The sequence below is a fragment of the Pelodiscus sinensis genome, chromosome 8, assembly GCF_052426305.1.
Source record: "Pelodiscus sinensis isolate ZL-2025 chromosome 8, ASM5242630v1, whole genome shotgun sequence".
NCBI classification, from domain to species: Eukaryota; Metazoa; Chordata; order Testudines; family Trionychidae; genus Pelodiscus; species Pelodiscus sinensis.
In genome coordinates, this window is record NC_143059.1 from 38,705,815 (window position 1) to 38,720,243 (window position 14,429).

The 14,429-nt window shown below is 41.8% G+C and overlaps 1 protein-coding gene across 1 annotated transcript in view; it reads right to left on the reverse strand.

Annotated features, from left to right (window-relative positions):
* Positions 1–888: 888 nt before the first annotated feature.
* The window catches only part of LOC102463073 (putative lysosomal acid lipase/cholesteryl ester hydrolase), a 32,098-nt gene continuing 18,557 nt past the window's right edge, over positions 889–14,429 (reverse strand). Inside the window, exons 7-10 of the mRNA XM_075935105.2 lie at positions 13,747–13,893; positions 9,507–9,578; positions 5,100–5,171; positions 889–3,534 (exon numbers count right to left, since the gene is read on the reverse strand). Coding sequence (XP_075791220.2) covers positions 3,301–3,534; positions 5,100–5,171; positions 9,507–9,578; positions 13,747–13,893 — 525 coding nt within the window. The 3' untranslated portion in view covers positions 889–3,300. The remainder of the gene's footprint in view (positions 3,535–5,099; positions 5,172–9,506; positions 9,579–13,746; positions 13,894–14,429) is intronic.

Genomic DNA, 14,429 nt, shown 5'->3' on the forward strand with positions numbered 1-14,429 from the left:
ACACCAAACAGGGGTGGTAGTCAGGAGAGTTGTGTGGGTACAAGACCAGACTAGAAGGGAGGGAAAAAATTAACGATGTCCTTTCAGCTATTGTAAAACTACATTAGGTGCTATTTGAGCTATCTCCAAAGCTGGATGGACAATCTTTTGTGATACATTACTACTGGCAGAAGCCTTCCGTGCATCCCCAGTGCAGGGATGCTGAGCCTACACAGGAACCCGGGGTTACCACCACAGGACAGGAATACTGCCCTGTATTATAGTTTTGACGCGTTCCATTTCACAACCACTGCACAATGTTCCTCAGTTATAAAGCCTCACATTAACCTGGTCCAATGAAGACGGGGATAGTGAGGATCAGTAAATGCTCAGCATGGAATCAGAGCAGGGTTCAGCAGGACAGTATTCCCTAAATTCAGGCTGGACCCTGTCTCAACTTAAGAGCAGATCACAGTGGGTGTGCAGACTGACCAGATGGCTTCAGGACCATTTGAAAGAGCTTCAGCAAGATGCAGGAATGCATCCTTTTAAGGGGGGACAGGGGATCAGAATAATGTAAGCCAGCAAATAGCACAAAAGAGCATTTAGCAAAGACATAGAAGAGCAATAGCCTAAAGGGCAAAAAGCTGAAGGATTTCAGGACTGTTGAATAATGATAGAAATGTAGCTGTGTTAGTCTGGTGTAGCTGAAACAAAAAACAGGACTACGTAGACAGCTGAGAGAGTGTCTTTCAGGTCTAGAGTGAAATGTGCCCTAGGCTTTCAGGCTTTTACCATATACCGATGTTGTATGTATCCTGGATACCTATGTCCATGAAATATCTTTGACAAACATCATAAATGCATATGTGAAACAGCATGCAACATAACAGAACACACCATTTCAAGTTATGGTCGATCATTTTGATTTATTGAAAAACTGTGACTATTCTATCCAGGCCACTTCAGACACTTTCAGAGATTTCCTTTTTAAGTAATTTAAAGCAAATGCCAAAACCAGCAATACACAGCACAGGGCCCCATAAGGAGCTACAATCAGGATATTAATGAAGAGCAATTTTTTAAAAATGAAAGTACCAGAACTTATAAATGCAAGAAACTCCCTGAGCCTCGATAAGGAGTAAAACCTCCCGAAAGTATTGCTTTTTTTCTAGCTTATTTACAAAAGAATTCTCTCTCAAGAGCTTAACTGCTAATATTTTCTGTACCATACAGAGGCAGAAGCCAAAAGGAGAACGGATGGCTTCATGGTTAGGCTTATAGATTGGGACTCTGGCCACAGAAACCCTACGGTCTCCTAGACCTTCACTGCAGCTGCCAATTACAGCTCGAGTCTGAATGAAAATGGAAGTGCACTTGAACTACAAAACTGTTACCTTGGCCCCTCCTCTGCCCGTACTAAACATTTGAGCCTTGTTTTCTAGTCATTACCATTACATACTTCCACCTTTTTCATTGCAGCTTAAAACAAGTAACCGTTACAGAAAGCAGTGTTTTCTTTTATTCCATTTGCTTCTCCCAGCAATCTTTAAAATCAAACAATAAGTAATAATTCTCATCAGTACTTTGATTTTTGGCATACAAGGCCTTATCTAGTTTTACCTTTGTGTAACTCAAGTGAACTCCAATACAATGCAGTAGTGAATCAAACCCAGAATATATATGACTCCAAATGGCACTGAAAGCATGCAGTGTTGGCTTGCTTCTTCTTAGAGTACGTCTAGACTACAGGGTTTTGTCGACAGAAGTTTTGTCGACAGTATCTGTCGACAAAACTTCTGTCGACATAGAGCGTCTAGACACATTCAGTTCTGTCGACAAAGCAAGCTGCTTTGTCGACAGAACCCTGTAAGTCTAGACGCAACCCTACAGGCAATAACACCTTCTGTCAACAGAACTCTGTCGACAGAAGGTGTTATGCCTCATAAAATGAGGTTTACCAGCGTCGACAAAACTGCTGAGCTCTGTCGACGTTATGTCGACAGAACTCAGCGGTAGTGTAGACGCAGGTATAGTTTTGTCAACAAAAGTCCACTTTTGTCGACAAAACTCAGTAGTCTAGACACACCCTTAGAGAACATTAGGCAGAAATTAAACTGACATGTTAATTCTTAAAATATGGCTAACTTAAAATTAAAGCACAAGAGAAAATGGCAAGGCATCTTTGGTTTCTGTGCTGCTAGAGTTAGAATGTCACTGTATTAGCAAAAGCACCAATAAAAGGTTTAGAAATGTCTGCAGTAGAACCTCAGAGTTACAAATATCAGAGTGTAAGAGCTGATAAATCAAGCACACACCTTATTTGGAAATGGAAGTACACAATCAGGCAGCAGCAAAAACCACCCTATTCATCCCTCCCCACCCCCAGCCCCAAAAAAGCAAATATGAATTGTGTTAAACAACTATAAAAAAGGAAAGCAGGATTTTTCTTCTGCATATTGTAAAGTTTCAAAGCTGTATTAAGTCAATTTTCAGTTGTAAAGTTTTGAAAGAACAACCATAACATTTTGTTCAGCGTTGAATATGTTTCAATTACGAACAATCTCCAATCCCAAGGTGTTTGTAACTCTGAAATCAAATATACAGTGAAACCTTTGTTATCCGGCACTCTGTTAACCAGAAAACTTTGTTAACCAGCACTGCCCCCAGCCACAATACTGTCACATCTTCAGGCGCACAGGCCTGGCTTGGTTTATCATGATTGGCTTAACAATTTTTTATTTAAGAAGTACTAATCATCTTTAACTCAAAATGGAAATGTGAGACCAACTGCCTCACAGTATAAAACTACCAATATTAAAAACTTGAGTTTTACTATTATTGTCCATTGGTTTTTCCTGGGTTGATGGGATCCTCAGATAACCGGAATTTTTAGATAACCGGAATGCCCTAATCCCCGAGCATGCTGGATAACACAGGTTTTACTGTAGTAGAAACTTCAAATCCATGCCAATATTTTATTCCAGGGCACATGCTCATCTTTTTTACTTTCAGGCTGCTGACATGCAAAGTGGGATAATTTGTCTTTTAAACATCTTATTAAACCTACATGGATTTAAAATGTATTCTCTGAACAAAGGCACACTGTTTTCTGATAGTATTACCAGTAAAATAAGAAAGGAACTATACAGATAAAAGAAATAACACTGTTTACATCAACAGTAGATAGTAATCCAAACCAGTAGTCATTATTGGCATTTTAAAGACATTATAAATAAGGATATATTACTAGTGCCATGACAACACTACACATTCCGAAATAGGCAATTAGTAAACTTTTAACCCACACATCAGGCAGTTTTACAAGTATGTGCTCATCTCGTTTATGATTTCTTTATACATGCGATAAGGTGCGTCGAGACCCCAGATGAAATCCAGATGTTCCCATTCAGGAATGTGTTTGTGGTAAACTAGATTAGTGACTTGAGTGAGCAGCATGGCAATATCATTCACGTCTGCAAGCCAGTCCTGTCCTCCAGTCCAAAGTGCAGTTGGCACGGTCATATCTTTTACTTTGTAGAATGGAGGGGTAGACTATAGTAGGGGAAAAGATCACAAACTTTTAAAAAATGAACGTACGTACGTGTGAGAGAGAGAGAGAGAGAGAGAATATCACAAGTGTAAGAGAATAGTAGAAGTCAGAATCCTAGTCTTTCCAGTCTTTGCTCTGGAGCAGCAGTCAATTCAAGAGAAGCTGTGACTAACTTCATGTTAAAGCTTCCTCAGTAGAGAAAATGAGGTTTTTGGGTAATACAAGATAATGCTAGCTCATTGATGTATGCAAAGAATCTACCATGTAAAATTTAAATCTCAAACCTACTTTTGTGTGTCACTATTACCCCAAAGGTGAAATACCTACCTACCTACCAACAAGCATTCAGATAGCTAATCTCCATTGCATTGCTCAAGCTAGAATTACTGTAAGGCAGGAGTGGGGAACCTCAGCCCTCAGCTTGCCTGGATCTGGTCCCCGAGGCTCAGCCCTCCCCTCCGCCCCCCAGCATTGCAGAGCTTGTGCTGGTGCTCCAGCCCCCTGCCATCCCCCTGGAGGCTGAAACTCACACAATCTACTAAACTGGGCCCCCCTAATCTCTGGTGTGTGAGGGGAATATGTGGGGAGTGTCGTCCTCCTTTTTAGTTGGAGACCACAGTGAGGGTTTTTTCCCCCCACTTCTCACTTGTGTGCAGCCCCTGACTGATTTTTCTGTGTACCAGTGGCCCTCCAGCCTAAAAAAGGTTCCCTGCCCCCGTAAGATATTACTCTCACAATAAAGCAAGAGGAGTACATTTTTAATGCTATGCAAAAGGGATCGAGAAAATAATTTGGTAGTCATATGAAGATGCAGGTGGATTTAAGGAGGTTGAAGTTTGGCCAGGACACCTTAATTAACCATATACAACTCTAGTGAGAAATGCAGAGAGATCATTAATGATCAAAAAAGTCAGGCCAAGAGCTGAGCAAACAAGTGATTTTTCAGCTGGACAACCACACCAAAAATTTAAAAATGGTTTGTTTCTAAAGATTTTTTTTCAGGTTCTCTCTAAAGTGAAAAATAAATTTAAAAACAAAATTGTTTCAGCTGAAAATATGTCCTAAACCAAAAAATAAATGTGTATTTTCATTTAATCAATTTTTAAAAATATGTAGCTATATTTCAAAATGAAAAGTTAAAGCACTTCAGAATGGTCAAAATGGAAAAAATGGCGACATTTTAAAAATAAATTCTCTCACTTTTGTCTTCAACTTGCCAAATTTGTAAATATTTTCAACATCTCTTAAATGCTTTTTTTGGGGAGGGGGGAAGAGGAGGATGAATTTACTATTCACTGAAACATCTGCAGACAACTCCAATCAGAACCTTGGTTAAGACCTATTTACTGCATCTCTTGCAACAAAACACCCCGTATCATACGGAAGCACTAAATCTGTACTGATTCAGACAACAGTGCTACCTTATGTCTAATAATTTCCTAATGCCTATATGCTTGCATTACAGAAGCAGGTTTCTGCTTAATTTGCGAGGCCTGACATGGTCTCCTGGCAGTTTTACATGTTGTATCTCTCAGGGATAGTAAGACTTTCATTAAAAGTTCTTTACCTGGTTATAGTGAAAAATATTTGCAGCCTTGTTTCCCCAGTCAAAAGCTTTGAGTTCCCCAGATTTAACAGCCTGAAACATATAGTCACACAACAACATGAAGGTCAGTGTTTGCACTCAAACTGTAAATACAAAAAATGAAGGTTAGCTAGAGAAGCATCTTAATCCTATGTAATTAAACTAAAAAAGAACACACACCAGGAAGAGGAGATGTTTTACCTATACAATGTGACTGAGGCTACATCTAAACTGCACTGCTCGTGCAATGATCAAGCAATGCCACATCCAAAGAATGTGTCCACTTTTTCGGAAAATTTTTTGAAAAAGCAAACACATTATTTCGCCATCCCTGTAAACCTCATTTTATGAGGAATAAGGGATGGATCGAAAGATCACTTTTTTTCTGAAATTTGGCACTGTGTAGACACATCAAATTTCTGAAAAGCTTCTTTTGACAGTAAAGCGGAAAAAGATATGCAATTTGTGTTTCTTTTTCGACTTACCATTGCAGTGTAGACCTAGCCAAAAATACCTGGAACAAAGGAAAGCCCAACTAATAGTAACTTTTGGGCATGGGAATGGTAGAATGAATATTTTAAAAGAACATTTTGTTTCCACAAGGTGTCTTAGGTCTCACATTTTTACCTATAGACTATGGGCACTCAGAGTCCACAAGGCAGGAGCAGACACCATATCCTGGAATGGAATATACAGTTTGCCAGATTTTCTAAAGGTAAACATCCAAGTGTGCTGGATTTATTACAAATTAAGAACCGAAGACCGGCCATACTGGGTCAGACCAAAAATCCATCCAGCCCAGTATCCTGTCTCCTGACAGTGGCCAAGGCCAGGTGCTCCAGAGGGAGTGAACCGAACAGGTAATGATCAATGCCATCCATCTCTACCCTCTGACAAACAGAGGCTAGGGACACCATTCCTTACCCATACTGGCTAATAGCCATTAATGGACTTAACCTCCATGAATTTATCTAGTTCTATTATTTTATAGTCCTAGCCTTGTGAAGAAGAACTTTCGCTTATTAGTTTTAAACCTGCTACCCATTAATCTCACTTGATGGCCCCTACTTCTTATATTATGGGAACAAGTAAATAGCTTTTCCTTATTCACTTTCTCCACACCACTCATGATTTTACATACCTCTATCATATCACCCCCTTAGTCTTCTCTTTTCCAAGACAAAAAGTCCTAGTCTCTTTAATCTCTCCTCAGATGGGACCTGTTCCAAACCCCTAATCATTTTAGTTGCCCTTCTCTGAACTTTTTCTAATGCCAGTACATCTTTTTTGAGATGAGGAGACCACATCTGTACACAGTATTCAAGATGTGGGGATACCATGGATTTATATAAGGGCAATATATAAATCTTATTCTCTATCCCTTTTTTAATGATTCCTAACATCCTGTTTGCTTTTTTGACTGTTGCTGCACACTGCATGGACTTCTTCAGAGAACTATCCACAATGACTCCAAGATCTCTTTCCTCACTAGCTGTAGTTAAATTAGACCCCATCAGATTGTGTGTATAGTTGGGGTTATTTTTTCCAATGTGCATTAGTTCATATTTATCCACATTCAATTTCATTTGCCATTTTGTTGCCCAATCACTTAATTTTGTGAGATCTTTTTGAAGTTCTTCACAGTCTGCTTTGGTCTTAACTACCTTGAGCAGTTTAGTATCATCTGCAAACTTTGCCACCTCACTGTTTACCCCTTTCTCCAGATCATTTATGAATAAGTTGAATAGGATTGACCCTTGGGGAATACCACTAGTTACCCCTCTCCATTCTGAAAATTTACCATTTATTCTTATCCTTTGTTTCCTGTCTTTTAACCAATTCTCAGTCCATGAAAGGTCTTCTCTTTTATCCCATGACAACTTAATTTACGTAAGAGCCTTTGGTGAGGGACCTTGTCAAAGGCTTTTTGGAAATCTAAGTACATTATATGTACTGGATCCCCCTTGTCCATATTTTGTTGACCGCTTCAAAGAACTCATGATTTCCCTTTGCAGAAAGCAAGTTGACTTTTGCCCAACAAATTATGTTCTTCTAGGTGTGAAAATTTTATTCTTTACTATTGTTTCAACTAATTTGCCCGGTATCGACGTTAGACTGACTGGTCTGTAATTCCCAGGATCGCCTCTAGACCCCTTTTAAATATTGTTATTACATTAGCTATCTTCCAGTCATTGGGTACAGAAGCTGTTTTAAAGGATAGGTTACAAACCATAGTTAACTGTTCCGCAATTTCACATTTGAGTTCTTTCAGAACTCTTGGGTAAACACCATCTGGTCCTGGTGTCTTGTTCAAGTTTATCAATTAATTCCAAAACCTCCTCTAATGACACTTCAATCTGTGATAATTCTTCAGATTTGTCACCTACAAAGGCCGGCTCAGGTTTGGGAATCTCCCTAACATCCTCAGCCGTGAAGACTGAAGCAAAGAATTCATTCATTCATTGGGGGTTCTGCATGCACATTAGACTGTATATTACTAGAAAGACTAGCATATACTGGTTCAAACCAGGCTCTCCAGAGACTAGCAGATAAAGGCTACGTCTAGACTTAAGTGTTAAATCAGAAGAAGATATGCAATTTGCAATGCGCAAATTGTGTATCTTTTTCCGATTTACTTTTGAAAGAGGCTTTTCCAAAATTTGGCGCTTCTACAAGGTGCCAAATGTCAGGAAAAAAAATGCTCTTTCGACACATCCCTGCTGTCTTGTAGAACAAGGTTTACAGGGATGGCCAAAGAGTGTGCCCGCTTTTTAAAAGAATGTTTTGAAAAAAACGGATGCATTCCTTGGACACAGCATTGCTTTTCTGGGATACCTCTAGTATCCCAGAAAAGCAATGCAGTCTTAGAGGTAGCCAAAGAAAGGAATCTGGGATAAAATGACTGACTTGATACCAAGTCTTCTTATATCCTTAAGTTGCATCAAGGGAGGTTTAGGTTGGACATTAGGAAAAACTTCCTAACTGTCAGGGTGATTAAACCCTGGAATAAATTGCTTGGGGGGGTAGGCGTTATGGACTCTCCATCACTGGAGATATTTAAGAGCAGGTTAGATAGGCATCTATCAGGGATTATCTGGCTCTTGGTCCTGCTGCGAGGGCAGGAGACTGGACTTGATGGCCTCTCAAGGTCCCTTCCAGTTCTAGTGTTCTACGATTCCATGATTCTTTCTAGTCTATCAAATAGACATAACTGATCCAAGGGTGGAGACCCAAATCTTTTAAAATGTTAAAGGACAGAGCCCTTCTAGGATGTGGGGGAGGGGAGAGATAATCTCTGTTAAGATTATTAGCAAGTGTATAGGTTCTTTTAGTTGTTTTCTGTATGTTTTACCTAATGCTTTCACCTTAAAAGTAAATGTGTTTGTTTATACAGGGCTATGTGGTAACTTATAGCTGGGGAAATTAACCTGTTCAAAGCCATTGGAGAGATAGCAAAGCACACATGCAGACCTGTTAAGGCAGTCTGGCTTGCAGGGGAACTCAGTGTAGCAGGGAGCTACAGCATTGAAATACCCTATTCTGAAGGGAAAGATGTGGGTTTCTGCCCAAGAGAGGTGGCCAGCTAAGAAGCTGGAAACCTAGAAGGAGTGCCCTTGCTGATAAATACAGGTACAGCAGCCCTGCTCTGATAAACAAAACAATGAAGTTTTCTTTTAAAACTTGTCTAAGAAATATGAATTTTTAAAGCCAGCTTTCTTTATGAGCCTCTTTCCGCTTCATTCCATGTCCCATATCTAACCCATGGAAGCTCAACTTAAATTTCTAGACCAACATGCGCTTTGTGTGGACAACCAGGTTGACTCTAAGACTGTATCTCAGTCACCTATGCAGAGAGCAGCAGCTGCGGATTCCATGAAAAATCTCTCTCCCTCAGCATAGGGATATGGTACTTGCTTTCTAGCACTGAGATACAACAGCACCACAACCACTTAAAAGAACTGAAAGTATATAGATTGCAAAGTGTTAAAAAAAGCCTAAATATGCACAATTTGTCCATTGGTTCTGCTACAGTATGTAGTTAGAGCTCATGGTCAGAAACCAAGGTTAATGAAGGAGAAACAAATGTTTATTGTAGCAACACTATCTCTGACATGCTAGTTTTAAATGCAGACAGGATTACTGTCTACTGATCTGGATCACCTATTATTTTGCACTTATGCAAAAACATGCTGCATCTAAGGGAGGGGTATTTTTAAAATTAAAATAGTAGAGATTAACATATGTTGTTCTTTCTCCCTAGTAGTCCCAAAGTCTTATCCAAGTTGTGCTAACATAAGATTGTTTTGACATTTCACCCCATTTCAGTGACAGCAGTATTTTATAAACATAAATTAGGTTAACAGGCACTTTAGATTTCAAAAGTTCTACCTGACTCCAGTGGAGCATATTTTGTACAGATGTCCCAGCAGGGCAGTGTGTTGAATACACGTCTACTCGGCTCTGAAACAGCAACATAGTAATTACAATTTTCATCTATTAATGTGTATCTGCTCCATTCTTTACTGGTTTTTTTTTTTTTTTTTTTTTTTTTTGCATAACAAAACAGTAAGTTTAAGAAATAAAAAGTTCCTTTCAGAAAGTTTCAGAGTAGACTAGTATAAACAAACTAGGTAAAATGCTTAAGTCATGGAGAATATTTGACATTAATTATCACTGTGTACTTAGTTTAGTTTAAACTAAAGTTCATATTTTACTATAACATTGCCTTTTCTTTAAAAAAAACATACTAAATCTGACTAGGAATATTTCAGTGTTTTGCGCTGAGTTTTTTCCAAGGGTGGGGGAGGGGGGGAGGAGGAAGGGACGTAAGCTTTCTCCAAATATATTGAGAAAAAACAAGAAAACAATGTTACTCAAGTTAATTAAAACTACTAGATGCAAAAGTGAAACTAGCTACTCTAACTTTGTTTCCCTTCTGAATGAAATGCAAAAATAAAATAAAGCATAGATGTTGAAAAGTAAACTAAATTTAGAAAAAACGCTTCAGATTTAATATTCCATGGTGTCCTTAATACTGTGATTTTTTTCATAACTGACTTTAAACTTGATATTGTTATGCATGAATCAGTTTTATATTAATGCACAAGTTCAAAAGTCCTATTGTTAACAAAAGTATGCCAAGTATTTCTAGGTTAAAAATGCCTCCCTACAGTATGCTAGTTTTAACCAATAATTCAGCTATTTTTGCTATGTAGGCTTTTGCTCCAAATAAGCATCATGTACATTCAGTTAAAAAAAAAACCCACAACCTGAATTTCTTCTGAAAGCTGAATCCTCAGGCAGGTTAACATATCATCCATATCTAGAACAATGGAATATTGTGTGCAGGGAGAGGAAAATTCTGCCTATAAAAATCAGCATTTTTTCCTATTTCATATAAATTATGCCAACTTCAAATTTTCAGGTGAAATTCTGGCCCTTCTGAAGTTAATGATAAGAAGTCAATTGGGCCAAGTTTCACCAGGAAGATTTGTCCAAACCTTTAGGAAGAAGAAATAATTTTGCAGGTTTTTCCACTATATTTTAGTGAAGTTGCATGGAAAAGCAAAAACCCATCAATAAAAGTTTTGTTGTGAATATTTTGTAATCTTTCCCATATGAGAATGTCCCTATTTCATTGCTCCTTTAGGTGGCTTGACCCAACAGAATGGCCCATCGAATTTGAATCCTCTCTCCCTAAACCCAAAGCTCCATATTCTAGGATTTAGTAGACAATTATGTCCTGATTACTGCACCCAGCTTACTGAGTTAACGCCACAAACAGACTCTAAAAAGAGTCAAGCATAGAATCCCACATCATTTTCTGTCACAGATGTCCACAGTAACAGAGAGATGTTCTGCTATTTGGTGTTTCTGTGTGTTTGTTGTTTAAACAAAAACCCAGCTCTGGGAACTCAAACCCTGAGACTAGAAATTTCACGCTGGGTTATTTCTTTCTGAGACTTTATCACTATTCATCTTGCTCATGTTCTGCCCACTGAGTACAAAAATATTTTCAATCCGTTTTTAAAATTTAGTTCCATGTATCATCAACTAGAGTCTGTGAAGTTGGACTCATATGTAGAAGAAGAAAAGATACTTATTCAATCTTTCAAGAACTAGAACGGGGTGGGAAAAAGGGCCTCTGCAGGCTGGATCTGGCTTGCAAAATGGGTTGATCCAGCCCACAGAGGTCCTGCCACTCCCCCGCCCCCAGGCCAATCAGGGCTTAGGGATGGGGGAGCATGTGGTGCTTAGAGTCAACCAGTGTTCCCACTAAGCTGCACGCCTATGCGGTTGCATGCTAAAAATGTTAGGTCCACCCATGTCATTTTAAGAGCCGTGCAGCAGCTAGAACAGAAGGTGAGTGGTGGCGACAGCAGCTAGTGGTTTGGTGGAATCCTGGCAGACGGCAGCTGCCCTTCTGCTCCGCTAAGAGCAATGGCGTGTGAGGTGAGGATCTTCCTATAAGACTGCCCCAGGTGGAACAAGCCTCATGCAGTTGCCGCTTTATTCCAGCTGAGGCCAGGGTGACCCGCGGTACTATTTTTAGTACTGAGGTCCCATGGGGACCAAGACCGCAGTACTAAAAATAGCACCGCAGGCAGCTTCTGCTCCAGTCCTGGCACGCGGTCCTGTCGCTGGAGCAGCTGGGCCAGGGCTGCGGGGGCTTCTGGGGCCGGAACTGCAGTACTAAAAATAGTACTTCAGCCAAAGCTCCAACCCCCACAAACTGCTTTCCATGCTGGAGGCAGAAGGTGAGGGAAAGAACAGGAGGAAGTGGGGGAGAGGAGAGGAAGGGGCTTGTGCTGAGGGGAGGTGGGCCGGGGCAGGCACTAAGGGACAGGGTAGAGAAGAGACAAATGCCAGGGGACCAAGAGGAGACAATGAGGAAAAGGGCAGGAGTGGAGGAAAGGTATCAGTGGGGATGGGAGAAGGGAAGGGACAGGGTGATGTTAGGAGAGGAAAGGGGAGGAACAATGGGGGCAAGAGAAGAGGGGAGACATGAGTACGAGGAGACGAGAGGTTGAAAGAAAGGATGGGCATGAGGAAGGCAGTGGATGGAGTAAGTCATATGTGAGGCTCCAGAGGGGCCATGAGGAGAACTGGGGCAGTGGGTGGTGAGGGGATGGGCACCAGGGAGAAAGAGGGCAAGGGTAGTGAGGGAAGGGGGAGAAACCAGGAAGGTGCAGGGGTAAAAGAAGGTGCAGGTGAGAGGGGTATCATGGGGATGAAGCAGAAGGACAGACACGTGGAAGGAAGGGACGGGCACCAGAGGACAGAGGCAGGGCAAGTGGGTAGAGGGAGGAGTTAGGAGAGGAGATGGGGAGGGGTAGCTACAGATGATCAGAGTGGGGCTAGAGGAGGAGTGGACACAAGAGAGGGGCTGGTGCAGGGGTCAACTGGTGGGGGGTGAGAGCAGGTCCACAAAGGACTGAGGGGAGTGAAAAAGCAGGAGCCAGGACAGCAGAGGAGGGTGAAGAGTGGGGAGCATGAGGCACCAAGGAAGTAGATGGGGCAAGGGAAGGGTAGGAGACTTGGCAACAGAGGGAAAAGGTAAAGGTTTATAAGATATTTATTAATAACTTGGGTGCCACAGTGGCACATCCAAACAAGTGCACGTGGACTCAATACTGGTGCACTAGACAAAACTCACTCCGTTCATGGGTGGAAAATCTTAGCAGGAACACTGGAGTCAACCTGTCACATCCTGGAGGGCAGGGAGCGAGATACTGGGAATGCCTAGATTACATGGCTCTGTCGATGGAGCCATGTAGATGAGTTTACCAGACATAGGAAACTGAAGCAGCGATTTAAATAATCGCCGCCTCATTTACATCAAAATGGCCGCTGCGCTGTGCCGATCGGCTGTTTGGCAGCACAGCGGGCAGTCTGGACGTGCCACGGTTGACAAGGGAAGCCTCTGTCGACCGCTCCGGTATACCTTGGTTTATCGGAGCAATCGACAAAGGCTTCCCTTGTCAACCGCGGCACGTCCAGACTGTCCCGCTGTGCCGCCAAACAGCTGATCGGCACAGCGCAGGGGCCATTTTGACGCAAATGAAGTGGCGATTATTTAAATCGCTGCTTCATTTTCCTATGTCTAGTAAACTCATCTACATGGCTTGTCAACGGAGCTATGTAGTCTAGACATACCCACTTTGTGCTCCCCCACCTGGGGGGGGGGGGAAGGGAAGTGGGCAAATTCTCTTCCCACCTTGCAAAGGGCTTGGCACTTAGAATCATCTTGCAGTTGCTTTTCAGAAGACTTAATGTGGTCCTCCCACCCCTGGGCCCTGATTGCGCTGCCAGTTCTCCTGTGGGAGACAGGGGTGAAGATTTCACGTGCACCCCCACCCATAGATCAATCAGAGTCTGTGGGCAGGGTAGCATGCACGTGTTCTGGTCCCCCCAACACCACCCCACCTGAGGCCATGCCTCTTCAGGGGTGGCCTGGGGCCACTTCAAAAATTTCTGAAGTGGCCCCAGTCAAAAATTATTGCCCACCCCTGAACTAGAAGGAATTAAACTTTTTTAAACTCACATATGTATACAACTACATTTCTATTGTAGTCTATATGCTTTAAAATTCACAAGATGCTAATTGCTAAGTGTATACAGAACATACCATGTTTAAGTTTTTCTCATCAAAGCCACATATAAGAAAGAAGAAATTGCCACAAAGGTCATCGAGTAATCTGTGGGTACAAACATGCATGGCAAGCCACTTCAGCAATGAATTCTGAGGAAGGAATTGCTTCTTTCCAAACATGTCCTGCAAAAGAATAAGCCCACACATGTAAAAACAGAAGGCTATTTGCTTTTGCTCATACAGTAGCCTTCTTCAGATAGTTTACTTCAATTCAGAAAATAAGGATAATGTAATGCTCACATGCTTTTAGTGTTTCGCCTAGATCAGTGGTTCTCAAACTTTTTGGCCTGCGGCCCACGCCACTCAACACAAGCCTTTTTGCAGATCGCCAGACAACCACCCAAAATAACAAAATGGGTGCTGGAGCAGGCTGAGGGTGGGGAGGAGGTTTATCCAGGAGGGAGGGCGTGGGATCTGGGCATGAAGGGCACTTACCTCCCATGCCTCCCACTGCTCCCAGGCTCCATTCTCCCATTGCTGCCATTGACCACGATTCTGGTTAGTGGAAGCGAAGGGGGAAGCCTCCTGGGGAGTGGTTTCCTGTACTGTCATTCTCCCAGCTGGGGTGGGAGAAGGGAGGAGGGGCTGCAGCAGTACTCGGAGCTGCTTCCTCTCCCCGACTGGCCAGATCCAGCCTGTAAGGTTTGGGACTCCTCCCC